The 14,874-nt window shown below is 40.8% G+C and overlaps 1 protein-coding gene across 2 annotated transcripts in view; it reads right to left on the minus strand.

Annotated features, from left to right (window-relative positions):
* The window catches only part of efna2a (ephrin-A2a), a 208,554-nt gene that overhangs the window by 35,179 nt on the left and 158,501 nt on the right, over window positions 1-14,874 (minus strand). For both annotated transcript variants that reach the window (XM_057860471.1, XM_057860472.1), the window contains exon 3: window positions 8,795-9,087. In XM_057860471.1, coding sequence (XP_057716454.1) covers window positions 8,795-9,087 — 293 coding nt within the window. The remainder of the gene's footprint in view (window positions 1-8,794; window positions 9,088-14,874) is intronic.

The following is a 14,874-nucleotide window of genomic DNA, read 5'->3' on the forward strand; positions in this document are numbered from 1 at the left end:
CAGTTGTGTGAGGCTGGGTGCATTCTGGATGACCTAAAAAGAAGCTTAAAGTTTTGAGAGTTTACATTACAAACCAAACATACTATTTCACCCGTGATCATCACGAGAACAGAGAAATGAAAAAAAAATGTAGAAATGTGTTTATTAGTATGCCTGGACAAAAATGATTGTACACCTTTATTACTGCATTTTGTTTCACAACCTTTTGAGGCAATCACTGCAAACATGACTTTAACCAGAATTGACAATTCCGCACCTCTCAGCAGGCAGTAGGTATTAGCACACTGACGGAGCACTCACGTTATCAGAAATTAAAATTCACAAAGGAACCGCCATATGTGGAGGTGAGGGGGTGAGTCAATTGAACTCTTGATGACCGAAAAAAAAAGTTGAGCACCGTCTTCATTACAAAAAAAAAAAAAAACAATGTTTAATAACTGCAAAACGATGATGGCACAAACGAAACTTTTTGCAGCACTAACGACGAAGAAAGAAATGGCATCATCGCCGTTCCATTCCGCCGCAGATGGGGGGCTGCGCGTGACGTCATCACTACACGTTATTATGAATATCTCGAAAACCGTAGCAGTTCAAACAAAACTTTTTTCAGCACAAACCAGCACTAACGACGAAGAAAAAAATGGCATCATCGCCGTTCCATTCCGCCGCAGATGGGGGGCTGCGCGTGACGTCATCACTATACATTTTTATGAATATCTCGAAAACCGTAGCAGTTCAAACAAAACTTTTTTCAGCACAAACCAGCACTAACGACGAAGAAAAAAATGGCATCATCGCCGTTCCATTCCGCCGCAGATGGGGGGCTGCGCGTGACGTCATCACTATACATTTTTATGAATATCTCGAAAACCGTAGCAGTTCAAACAAAACTTTTTTCAGCACAAACCAGCACTAACGACGAAGAAAAAAATGGCATCATCGCCGTTCCATTCCGCCGCAGATGGGGGGCTGCGCGTGACGTCATCACTATACATTTTTATGAATATCTCGAAAACCGTAGCAGTTCAAACAAAACTTTTTTCAGCACAAACCAGCACTAACGACGAAGAAAAAAATGGCATCATCGCCGTTCCATTCCGCCGCAGATGGGGGGCTGCGCGTGACGTCATCACTATACATTTTTATGAATATCTCGAAAACCGTAGCAGTTCAAACAAAACTTTTTTCAGCACAATCCAGCACTAACGACGAAGAAAAAAATGGCATCATCGCCGTTCCATTCTGCCGCAGATGGGGGGCTGCGCGTGACGTCATCACTATACATTTTTATGAATATCTCGAAAACCGTAGCAGTTCAAACAAAACTTTTTTCAGCACAATCCAGCACTAACGACGAAGAAAAAAATGGCATCATCGCCGTTCCATTCCGCCGCAGATGGGGGGCTGCGCGTGACGTCATCACTATACATTTTTATGAATATCTCGAAAACCGTAGCAGTTCAAACAAAACTTTTTTCAGCACAATCCAGCACTAACGAGGCAGAATCAAATGACACCACCGGGGTTCCATTCCGCCACAGATGGGGGGCTGGGTGAACTCTGGATGACCTAAAAAACAATGTTTAATAACTGCAAAACGATGATGGCACAAACGAAACTTTTTGCAGCACAAACCAGCACAATCATAGCACAAACGATTGACATAATTTTTATATAAATTTGCGTCTGATGGGGGGCCAACTTCACGGAGGTGTCAGAAACTCGTTCGGTACGCGTCCGTTCCGAACCGACTACCACGTACCGAAACGGTTCAATACTATTACATGTACCGTTACACCCTTAGTATATAGTGTTTTTTATTCTTCAATCACATTATATAAACATCTTTGATCTGAAAGATGTTGTTACAGAATATATAATGTAATAACATGTAGAACATGAAAAGTAACGTCAGTTACTTTCCTGAGCAAACTAATTACTCTTACAATGAAGTAACGGAGATATTCACTTGATTACTTTTTGAAATAAGTAATTCGTAACGTAACTAATTATTTTTTGAAGTAAGATTAACAACCCTGCAAGTCAGCAAAACTTAAAATGTCAAGTTCTGCTTACTCGGGAATTTAAGTTAGCACAACTGAATGGATGAGTTATGAATACTCAAAATAACAAGTTACTGAAGAAGACTAGAAAATTTGAGTTGTGCTTACTTAAAATCTTAAGTTCGCACACAAGATTTTTGAAGTTTTTTTTTTTTTTTTTTTTTTACAACGTATATATGACAATATCCTTTATTCTATTCCACTATATAAAAAACAATCAAACAAGTGTTGAAGCCACTCCATCAACAACCGTTGTAAAGTCATCACTCCATTGTTGATTTTTTTCTTCTAGCATACTGACAGTGTGAGTGACGCGAGGGGGTGACGCGGCCCCCATCTGTGACACGAGCACCCCTGTTGTTAAAGCGCATCAACACGTATAATAAGAAAATGATTACAAACTGAGTTGACTCAGGAAAAGCAGCGAGAGAAAGACCGAAGGCAGCCGTGTTTACGTCCTGTGAGTGCAGAGTAGCTCGTGTTGATTGCATATTTACATAATGTTTACAAATGCATGCAGAGCTCCAGTGTGTGCATACACGCAAGCATTTTTCTAGTGTGGATCAGAAAAATGTGCAGGCAGGGGGAAGAAACACCACGATTCATGGTCATATTTCAGTGCTATTGACAGCGATAGATGTCCAATCCAATTGGCCCTCCTAGTTCAAATGTACTGAACGCCTATCAGGTCAATGGCAGCTTAAGGGTAAAATAAAAGAGAAAAAAAAATGCTGGCACAAATATTAAAACTGTCAATGTGAATTGGCAGTAGATCGTTAGCAAAATGATCTGACTTCATCTTGCACGGCTGATTTTTTTTTCTTTTAAACAACCGCAACGGAGCAAAATCAACTAATGAGAGACAGAAGGTGTGACTGATAAGGTGTCAATCATTTATAGTGTAGTCACGGGAACACTCATTTAAAACATTAGGTCAGAAAACATCTTGCTTTTTTTAAACCGAGTGCTAGACTCATGAGGATATTTCTTTTATTTATTCATTTTTTTCCTGAATCAATTAGTAATTTATGAAATAGCTTATTGAATGAATTATAAATAATTCACTGAGTCCTAAGTGCTGAATGTGTTAAGCTCCTTACAGTTAATATGTGAGTGAAAAAACTTACATACAGACCTAAAACGATTACTGTGCATGTTTTCTTCATAACTGTATATGGGAAGCAATGTGGGGAAGCAAGGTAGCAACTGATCTTTTCTGTGGTAATCGTTTGGAGCCCAGTTTTCTCGTCGAATTGCAGCAGCCCATCTCGCTCTCTCCTCTCCGTGTCTCTCGGAATCCGGTAGAACTTCAAGTCTCTCCGTCTATCTTCTCTGTTAGTGCAACCGACCGCCACACATGCCTTCACCATTTTGATTATTAATGATAACGAGTAGAAAAACACGCCGTAAATAGGAGGAATGTACGTAGCCGTAACAGGTCAACACGATGTGTTGACGGACAAGTGGGCGGCACCAGTCAGGAGAGCAGGAGTTGTGACGTCACGTGGGGAGGGTCTATAGCTACATTTGCACAACACCAGGGGCGGAGCTTGGGAGGTGCTGGCAGTGCGTCTGCACCCAAGCCCAGGCCTCTAGGGGGCCCAGTTTGTGGCTCAAAGGGGGCCTGGGTGTGAGAGGGGAAGGTCTAAAAAGCATGCTTGATGTTGTGTTGGGCTTTATTATTGGGTTTAATGTGCGTACGATAGGAGAAAAAAAGTCTTAAATAGGATTATTATGTGAAATAGAATCATATTTTGAGACGAATCGACTCTATACAACAATTTAGCAAAGCGCAGATGACTAGAAATTACTCTTTTAATCTGCCGGTTAGCCACGCCTACCATTATAGGGCTCTAGCGTCCCCAACAGGTGGATGACGTCAGCGGAGTCACGATTTCATCTGATTTAGTATGCAGCCCATTGAGGGGTAATTATCCACAATGAGGAAAATGCGACAAAGAGAGCCGCAAAATGTAATTGTTTCAGTCTCTCTACTCCAACATTTTTACAGAATATTCTTTTTATCCAAGTATTTTTCCCCAATAGCTAAATAAATGGCTTGAGAGGGACCAGTCAGCCCGTTGAAGGGGAATAATTTAGAACGAGGAAAATGTGACGAAGAGAGCCGCAAAATGTCATTGTTTCAGTCTCTCTAGTCCAATATTTTTACAAGATATTCTTTTTATCCAAGTATTTTTCCCCAATAGCTAAATAAATGGCATGGTCATGACAAATAACAGTCTTGTGCTAAATGGAATATGAAATAATAAAAATGCATTTATTCAAGACGACATGGCAAAATGACTCCATAATGGTCAAAACTGTCGACTTCACCTTTACTGTCGCACCTCCCGAACAATATTTTATGCCACCTAAATCGGACTTATGTCATTTCCCTTCCCCGGCTTCGGAGAATGCAAACAAACCAAGAGGCGTGACGGCTAACCGACATGCTAACCCGAACAGAGTGATGTTTCAAAGTCTTCGAAGCGGAAAATCACACATAACTAGCCCGGATGTTTTGACATGACGACTGGGTTGTCGATTGTCTTCACTAATCGGCAAACCGCCCGGCGGAGAGCAATTTACAGCTCGTTTCCCTGCTACTACGGACAGGAGAGCTCGCCGGGGAAGCAGCTGGACAATGACCGCCGAACAAACCAGCCGACGTCGGAGGAGCATGTAGCTGCCAAATGGTCAACACTAATATATAGAGGTGTGCAAAATTTCCGATTCTTAGATTATTCGCGATTCGGCCGTGGAAGATTCGAGAACGATTCACAAACATCCAAATTCCGATTATTGAAATATGCCAAGTAAAGCGGAAGTACAACACACTCAGCGCGCCGCGCGGTCAATGAGGAACGGAGCGAGAGTAGCTAAACATCATGCTTCTCATTACCCGGCCCCTCAGGTAATGCCAATGCTCAATTCACGGCTCTAGCTCAACTCATGCCACGAGATAAAAAAAACCCACAACAACATACCTGACTGCTGCCGAAAAACTGCTACAAAGTACATCCACATAATGTTACGGTAGATATCATTTATATAGGACTAGATGCAGTATAGATTCGGTAGCGTTAGCAGCACACCTACAAAGAGCTAGATGCGGGCGTTAGTAAACGGCCGCCATCTTAAAGCAGTACACTTCCCTGCAAGGTTGTTGTAGCGAACCTTCCAAGCAAAGCTAATTAACTTTTTATCTAAAATACTCCTAAAACGGTAAAATATTGACTTGAATCTATCTTTAAAATAGTTTCAAAACTTTCACATGTCGAAAGTAGACATAAGGGAAATTATGGAATAACGGGAGCAATTTTAACAACTTTAACGGTTGATTCACAACAATAAATTAATTGAATGTAGTTTAAAGCTGCTGATACAGAATGGGGACTGGAGTTTTTTAATTACTGTTATTTTTGTATATTTGTTTACTGCTATATGTTAACTTGATACTGAAATAGTAGTTTGGTTTAGCCTGAGAGTATTTTTGAACAACTTTGGAACTAATGTACAAAACATTAAAAAAAGAAAAAAAAAAAAAAAAGGAGGGGGGTGCATCAATAATCGTTTTATAATCGAATCGGAGCCTCTGAATCGTAATCGTAATCGAATCATTAGGTGCCCAAAGATTCCCAGCTCTACTAATATAGCATTACTACACGGCGAAGGCGTAAACAGCGAGACTCAGTGGAGGAAGGCGGCTGCAGTTGTTGTGCAACTAACATGTGCAGCTAATGTGTATGGTGAGAGCTTTTTACGGTACATGCCCATCCATGATCAAACATAAGTAGTCCTTTATTTAAAGAAAGTTTGTAGTGTTTACTTTGTAATCGCTGTATTCGCGGCTATTTTTAACTCAGAGTTGCAATTTCTGATCGGTCGGAAAATTTGACAGAACACTGGGCACATGAAGAGGGGAATAAGCCGAGTATAGTGCTCTCCCGGCGGGCGGATGTGCGACATGCCGCCGGTCGTCGGCCGAGGAAACAAAGAGCATGTCAGACACAAAGTGCAAGCCACCTACATATTAAAATGATCCCAGTATTTGACATAATACAAAACACGATGTCTACTCACTTCCTCGTAAGTCCCATGGTCCCACAGTGGTAGGGCTTGTTTTGGCCACTATCCACCGGTGAATGGGAACCTTTTGAAACCCCAAAAAGCCACACACGCCTCTCCCTCGTTACAGCAAGATTTTTCTGCAGCTGTTTGGCTGGCGTGATGCGAAAAATAAACGTATTAATCCGCAAAATCAGCTGAATCCTTAGTCCTTCTCATACAACAGTACGTCTGTATAGTAAAGAGGACTCCTTCCTCCGTACACCTCACAGCGCCGTAGTTCTCAATTCGAGAATGTTGCTGGAAGTCACTCATTTTCATGGAGCGGGATTAAAAACACTAAATAAATATAGTGATCGCTTCCACACACATCCAAGCAGCCCATTTCATTCAGGAGCATAAAATACTGTGTGTATTATACAATAAACATGCTTTTTCGCGTCACAGGCACTTTAAGTGGGCATCGATCTCTCCGCTAGCTAACACTCAGTGTTGTTTTTGTCAATGATGATGATATTTCGTTAACGAACAATTTTTTCATGACGATGACGTCACAATGACGTGCTGAAAACGTGTCTTGGGAGACTAAAACATAACGAGATGGATGCCAGTTGTCATCTGACGACATGAGAAAGAGATGAAAATTAGACAGTTTCCGTCATTAATTCACAATGTGCGACATTTTCTTATTGTATGTGTAGTTAGAACGCATTTACCAGTGTTTGGTTGTGTCACTCATGTGACAAGCTGCGCCTCTCCCCTGATCCCTCCACCTCACACACACGCTTATTCACCAGCCTGTGCTCATTCAAGGCTAATTTTGTGAAACATATGTGTCAGGTGCTGCTTGGCAAGATTTGCTTTCTTATCGTGGCTAGATATGCCATGTTGCTTTAGCCTTTAAAGGTCTGTGCTGAATGATCATCCCACATTAAACTAACTTGTAGCTTTAGCATAGCATTCGCGTTAGCATTAGCATTAAGCGCGGTCAGTCGGTGTCTCTCTTAGAAAACAGTTTACATACAGTTCGTGGCGTCCAGGTGAGTTTAATTAACTGCAAATAATGTTTTCCTGCTAAGTGTGTATTGTCATCATAAAAATGATGTCCTCGTAGACTCTACAGTTAGGGATAGGGATTCTCGTCTGTCATGTTCATTCAAAATTGTTGGAAACCTTTTATTTATTTTAGGGCTGTCAAAATTATCGCGTTAACGGGCGTTAAATATTTTTTTAAAAATTAATCACGTTAAAATATTTGACGCAATTAACGCACATGCCCCGTTCAAACAAATTAAAATGACAGCAGTGTCATGTCCACTTGTTACTTGTGTTTTTTTGTCTCCCTCTGCTGGCGCTTTGGTGCGACTGATTTTACGGGTTGACATCAACAATGGCGAGCTACTAGTTTATTTTGATTGAAATTTTTATAAATTTTATTAAAACGAAAACATTAAGAGGGGTTTTAATATAAAATTTCTATAACTTGACTTACGTACAGTATGTTGAATGTATATATTCGTCTTGTGTCTTATCTTTCCATTCCAACACTAATTTACAGAAAAATACGGCATATTTTATAGATGGTTTGAATTGCGATTAATTGCAATTATTTAATTTTTAAGCTGTGATTAACTCGATTAAAAATTTTAATCATTTAACAGCCCTAATTTATTTATTTGTTCATGGACTAAAACTTTTGAAGATTTTTTTTAGAATAGTCAACTAAAACTAGACGAAATTTTTCTGAGTTTTCGTTGACTAAATCAAGACGAAGACGAACACATTTTAAAATGAATAAAATTTTACTAATAAGTATTTTCGTCCAAAAGAGTAAAGCCTGAGTTATGCTTCCGCGTCAGACCTGCGCTGTCAAGGAAGACCCGATTTACGACCCTCCAGACGTGCACCTCTAGAATGACGTGATGGAAATGGACTGTGATTGGTCCGCTCAGACCGTTGTTTCCGGTTCAGCGTGAAATCACCGCCATTTTCAAACATTGTTGTGGTGCTACTACACGCAAAAATGAACCAAGTCGACGAGATGCTCATCTGCTAATGTGGAAGGCTGCCCACAATGCTTTGCTGACCTCTGACAAAATGCTGGACACGGTGCACAACGCTAGTTTGTAGCTAGCCACCACAGCTTGCTGGCTTCCACCCGAGGCTAGAATTCGAAAGTAGCGAAAGTGCATTTCCGGATCGAGACGAAGTGGGCAGTGATATAAATTCACCAGTTGTCAACCTAGACTGGTTCAGTGGTCGAAAAGACCACCGACGCAACAGTCTTCTGCGTCGCCTACGCCTCAACATGTGCAGGATCAAAATTTCTTGTTCAATGTTGACGAGCTGAAGATTCACATCGGAGCCTTCCATGTTTGTTGGCATGTGGTGTAACCGGAAGAAAACTAGAGGAAGTGGACAAGCGTCCCCCAAAACCGTACAATTACAACGCTACACCCCTCTAGTGGCTTGGCGTTGAATTACAGAGCAACGCATCACCTGACCTGAGAACCCATTGAATGTTGAATGACGCTGTAGTCGCTGCGCCGTCACCGCAACGCAGGAGCATGACTCAGGCTTAAGACTAAGGCGAAAATTAAAATGACTGCCAAAAATAACACTGCTAACACTATACGCATACACACACAGACTGAGTGACTTACAGATGTAGTAGTATTCGTGGCCGGGCCTGAACTCGAATCCGAGCGAGAAGGGCGTGAAGAGCTGGAACTTCTCGGAGAATCTGAGAGGTCCGTCGGCTCCGCTGGGTCGGTTACACTCCCAGCGCTTGAAGCCACGCAGTCGGTGCTGACAGGAAGTGTAGCCCTCGTGGTTGACCATGAATAAGATGTAGCGCTCCATGCGGCCGTGGTTGGGCGGCCCCTCGTAGTACGGGCAGTAGATGTCCAGGTAGTCGTTGATGTTCACCGCCACCCGATATTCACCATGCCAAAACCTGCAGCGGAAATTGGAGAACTGGTTATTCCGAGCGCAGTCGATGGGACCAATATACATTTTTCAAAAAAGTGTCAATATTTATGAAGATTATTGCATTTCAGCAAGCAGTGACTCATCTCATTTTTATGCCGACGTAATCACATTTTTAGTTTGGATGTTTATGTAGCACCTTAGAATTATTTCAATTTGACATTTAACTCAATTTTTAGTTTCAAATACAGTGCCTTGCAAAACTATTCGGCCCCCTTGAATCTTGCAACCTTTCGCCACATTTCAGGCTTCAAACATAAAGATAATACATTTATTTTTTTTGTCAAGAATCAACAACAAGTGGGACACAATCGTGAAGTGGAACAACATTTATTGGATAATTTAAACTTTTTTAACAAATAAAAAACTGAAAAGTGGGGCGTGCAATATTATTCGGCCCCTTTACTTTCAGTGCAGCAAACTCACTCCAGAAGTTCAGTGAGGATCTTTGAATGATCCAATGTTGTCCTAAATGACCGATGATGATAAATAGAATCCACCTGTGTGTAATCAAGTCTCCGTATAAATGCACCTGCTCTGTGATAGTCTCAGGGTTCTGTTTAAAGTGCAGAGAGCATTATGAAAACCAAGGAACACACCAGGCAGGTCCGCGATACTGTTGTGGAGAAGTTTAAAGCCGGATTTGGATACAAAAAGATTTCCCAAGCTTTAAACATCTCAAGGAGCACTGTGCAAGCCATCATATTGAAATGGAAGGAGCATCAGACCACTGCAAATCTACCAAGACCCGGCCGTCCTTCCAAACTTTCTTCTCAAACAAGGAGAAAACTGATCAGAGATGCAGCCAAGAGGCCCATGATCACTCCGGATGAACTGCAGAGATCTACAGCTGAGGTGGGAGAGTCTGTCCATAGGACAACAATCAGTCGTACACTGCACAAATCTGGCCTTTATGGAAGAGTGGCAAGAAGAAAGCCATTTCTCAAAGATATCCATAAAAAGTCTCGTTTAAAGTTTGCCACAAGCCACCTGGGAGACACACCAAACATGTGGAAGAAGGTGCTCTGGTCAGATGAAACCAAAATTGAACTTTTTGGCCACAATGCAAAACGATATGTTTGGCGTGAAAGCAACACAGCTCATCACCCTGAACACACCATCCCCACTGTCAAACATGGTGGTGGCAGCATCATGGTTTGGGCCTGCTTTTCTTCAGCAGGGACAGGGAAGATGGTTAAAATTGACGGGAAGATGGATGCAGCCAAATACAGGAACATTCTGGAAGAAAACCTGTTGGTATCTGCACAAGACCTGAGACTGGGACGGAGATTTATCTTCCAACAGGACAATCATCCAAAACATAAAGCCACATCTACAATGGAATGGTTCAAAAATAAACGTATCCAGATGTTAGAATGGCCAAGTCAAAGTCCAGACCTGAATCCAATCGCGAATCTGTGGAAAGAGCTGAAGACTGCTGTTCACAAACACTCTCCATCCAACCTCACTGAGCTTGAGCTGTTTTGCAAGGAAGAATGGGCAAGAATGTCAGTCTCTCGATGTGCAAAACTGATAGAAACATACCCCAAGCGACTTGCAGCTGTAATTGGAGCAAAAGGTGGCGCTACAAAGTATTAACGCAAGGGGGCCGAATAATATTGCACGCCCCACTTTTCAGTTTTTTATTTGTTAAAAAAGTTTAAATTATCCAATAAATTTTGTTCCACTTCACGATTGTGTCCCACTTGTTGTTGATTTTTGACAAAAAATTAAAATTTTATATCTTTATGTTTGAAGCCTGAAATGTGGCAAAAGGTTGCAAGGTTCAAGGGGGCCGAATACTTTTGCAAGGCACTGTATTAGAATTATTTTAGGGCTGTCAAAATTATCGCGTTAACAGGCGGTAATTAATTATTTAAATTAATCACATAAAAATATTTGATGCAATTAACGCTCATGCCCCGCTCAAACAGATTAAAATGACAGCACAGTGCAATGCAAACTTGTTACTTGTGTTTTTTTGGAGTTTTGTCGCCCTCCCGCTTGGGTGCGACTGATTTTATGGGCTTAAGAACCCATTAGGATTGTGTAATTATTGACAACAATGGCGGCCTACTAGTTTATCTTTTGATTGAAAATTTTACAAATTTTATTAAAACGAAAACATTACGAGGGGTTTTAATATAAAATTTCTATAACTTGTACTAACATTTATCTTTTAAGAACTACAAGTCTTTCTATCCATGGATCGCTTTAACAGAATTTTAATAATTGTAATGCCATCTTGTTCATTTATTGTTATAATAAACAAATACAGAACTTATGTACCGTTTGTTGAATGTATATATACATTTTGTGTCTTATCTTTCCATTCCAACAATAATTGACAGAAAAATATGGCATATTTTATAGATGGTTTGAATTGTGATTAGTTACGATTAATTAATTTTTAAGCTGTAATTAACTTGATTAAAATCGTTTGACAGCCCTATATCATTTACAATTCAATTTCAAAATTTCAATCACTGACTGCAATTATGTTATTTTTAAAAACAATATTGGCTGTGAATGCTCATCTGTCAATGCCATATACGTCCAATCCATTCTGACTGGGAGGGTTGACAGCGACGTCAATGTCAGCCAATGAGTTAAATGAGAGTCCTGCTTTAAACTTCTTCTATTTGAGCTTCTTTTTCTTTTAGCCTGAATAACTTGACACCATCCCAAACTTTACATTTCGAATGCACCTGGCAGCTCCAGGTTGCATCAATAAATACATTCAAACAAACAACAAGCAGAAAAATCTCAAAGCGGCCAAAAAGACTGGTGGAGTCTTTTGATTAGAAGACCAAGAAAATCAATGAGGATCCCTCGCGGCTAAAGTTTGCACAGTTCAGGTGTAATAAAGCGACACTTCATTGGAGCTGATTCGCATGTCGAATGCAAGCAGGCGGACCGAGGCGGACGTGACGAATAGACACGGGTGCCTCTTGGCATGGAGACGACATCCTGAATTCCAGAAGATACTGTACACTACAGAGTATTATCTACATTCTGCAATATGATCTAATATGGCTGCGATTGACTGCGATAAATGTCCCGATGAATTGAAGGGCTGTGAATGATCATGTTTTTTGTTTTAATGAAAAAGAGGAAACAAATAAACATTTCTTTTTACTTTTATTTCAATGTTTGAATTGTAGTTTTTTTATTAGTGTGTTTCTTTTAATTTTTTACTTGAATTTTTAGATTAAAAAAAATTTTTTTTTTGTTTTCTTATTTAAAAAAAATTGTTTAAAAAAGTGATTTAAAAAAAATGAATTAAAAGTGAGGTTTAAAAAATGCATTTGTGTTTAAAGCAACACTTGGTAGCTGTTCAGTTTTGGTTGATTTTAGTGAAGCCGGTGGACAAAAGCGGTAGTGTTTTGCCTTTAGGAAGACTCCCATGAGGACCAGCGCTGCGTTTCCCATGAGGACCAGCGCACACCCAAACAGTGTTGTAAAATCATCAATGAATCAAAAATCAATCTCCCAGTAGCTTGCCCATGGATTGAACAACATTTCTGCTTCCAGCAGCTGTGTGAAGGATGAAAAGTTATAAGGTAATGAATCCAGTTGTGGCTAAACAATACCATATGATGGTTAGCAACCGTGTGGCTTAGTGTGACTAATCCACCCACCCCACCCGAACTCATCAGCGCTGACGAGTTAGGTTGGGGGGGGTGTCATGCCAGCTAAAGCCGGGCCTATGTTTATTCTGTATATCCAGGTAGCCTCTCTTTTTTCCCCTCCTCAGGCAAAACTTTTTCTCTCTTTTGTTGCTCTGCCATCTCTGCAGCATTCGCACAAAAGCGACTTCCGTCGTTATAATGAATAGGGAAAGGGGGAAGTGACGTACGCCGTAAAGCAGTCAGCACATTTGTAGTTTTTTTGTGTGGTAGGGTTCCTGCCACCCCCCTGAAAGTTAATTAGTGCCGGTGAAAGCGATTCAGACCCCCTCAAGATATAAAAGAAGTGTCACTCAAGTAGTTGTCAGTCAATATATTATCACAAATGTTATGAAAATACAGTGGTACCTCTACAAACAAAGTTTATTCGTTCCAGGACCTTGTTTGTAAGTCGAAATGGTCGTATGTATAGCAGGCTTTTCCCATAAGAATACATTATAATTCCATGAATTAGTTCCACAGCCCGAAAACCTACCAAAACCCACTTAATCCTTAATAAATACTGCTACTATTGCAAATAACGATAACAAAGAGCAAAACAAACTAGCCCTGCAAGCAGGACTGAACGGGCCCTCGCAGTATGGTGCAATTTGGGACATCACGCAAACTCAGACAGCACGCAGGTCGGGGTGGTGGCAGATCGTCCCCCTCTAATCATATAATGAGAATCTAACATGCTGGAAAGGCACCTCTTTTTGAGGGATGTGAAATAAATTCACACACCTAGGAAAAAAATCCTAATTGAAGAGGGTCCTACAAAAAAGTAGGTGGTACTGAGCTGTGCAGCCACGCCCTTACTCAAAACCAAAAGGAACTTTCTTATTGGGCCAATTTTACAAAGTGTGCCAAATTCTGTGGCTCTGTAAGCTGCCTAAGTCCCAGAAAAAATATACTTCCTCTTAATGGCAAACAAAGGGTGGTCACGGCAAGAGAGAGAAATAGGGACATGGGCCTTAAAATGTAGCATTACAAAATAGGGTACAATACAATAGTAATAGTAATACAATAGTAATACAATGATTAACCTGAAAAGAACTGGACATGTATAAGTAAAATGAGTGACTTTCTGTTGCCACTAGTTGGCGCTATAGACCCTACCCACTGACGTCACAAAATCACGTGATCGCTGTATTGTTCCGCCCCATTGTCCGTCATTTTGTGTCTGTATTATCAATGGTCTCAATTGATCGAGCAATTTATAATGCATTTCATGGAAGACCCGGTGCTTTCGGATGCTGTAAACTCACTGGATGCATTGCATAAAAGGCGTTATGTGGAAAAGCTTCAGTTTATCCATTCGCCAGATCCATATTTGATGCCTAAATCGATGTTTTTCGACCCACTGTCTTCGCCGTCTTTGCCTGACATCTGCTAGCTACCCTGATATTTACAACTATCTTGTCCACACAAAATCAGCCTATTCTCACGAAAGTTTGAAAAACTTTAAGAGCTTGGAGGCTTATAAATACTTCGTTGCTGGTTGGGTGAAACAGGTCCTCGTCCACGAAAATTCGGCAGGAATCTATCTTGTGCTTGGAAAGGTGAGTTACGAAATTTTCAATTCAAAATCTTTTGTTCTTGCTAACATCCACTGTCAAGTCTAATGTATTTCATGTCATTTGTCAATGGAGCTAGGGCTTTTAATGTTTATATGGTTTAGCGATAGCACTCTCACTACATACATACGTGTATGTTGTCGGCGATTAGCCTAGCAATGATCTTAATTGTGGTTGTCAGCCCAAAACCCTCTAAATACATATTAAATGCATCTTACCAGATATAAAATGACTACTACATAATCTGTGGTAATCGTTTGGAGCCCAGTTTTCTCGTCGAATTGCAGCAGCCCATCTCGCTCTCCTCACCGGGTCTCTCGGAATCCGGTAGAACTTCAAGTCTCTCCGTCTATCTTCTCTGTTATTGCAACCAACCGCCACACACGCCTTCACCATTTTGATTATTAATGTTAACGAGCAGAAAAACACGCCGTACATAGGCGGAATGTATGTAGCCGTAACAGGTAAACACGATGTGTTGATGGACAATTGGGCGGCACCAGTCAGGAG

Source organism: Corythoichthys intestinalis, chromosome 15, assembly GCF_030265065.1.
Source record: "Corythoichthys intestinalis isolate RoL2023-P3 chromosome 15, ASM3026506v1, whole genome shotgun sequence".
Lineage (NCBI taxonomy): Eukaryota > Metazoa > Chordata > Actinopteri > Syngnathiformes > Syngnathidae > Corythoichthys > Corythoichthys intestinalis.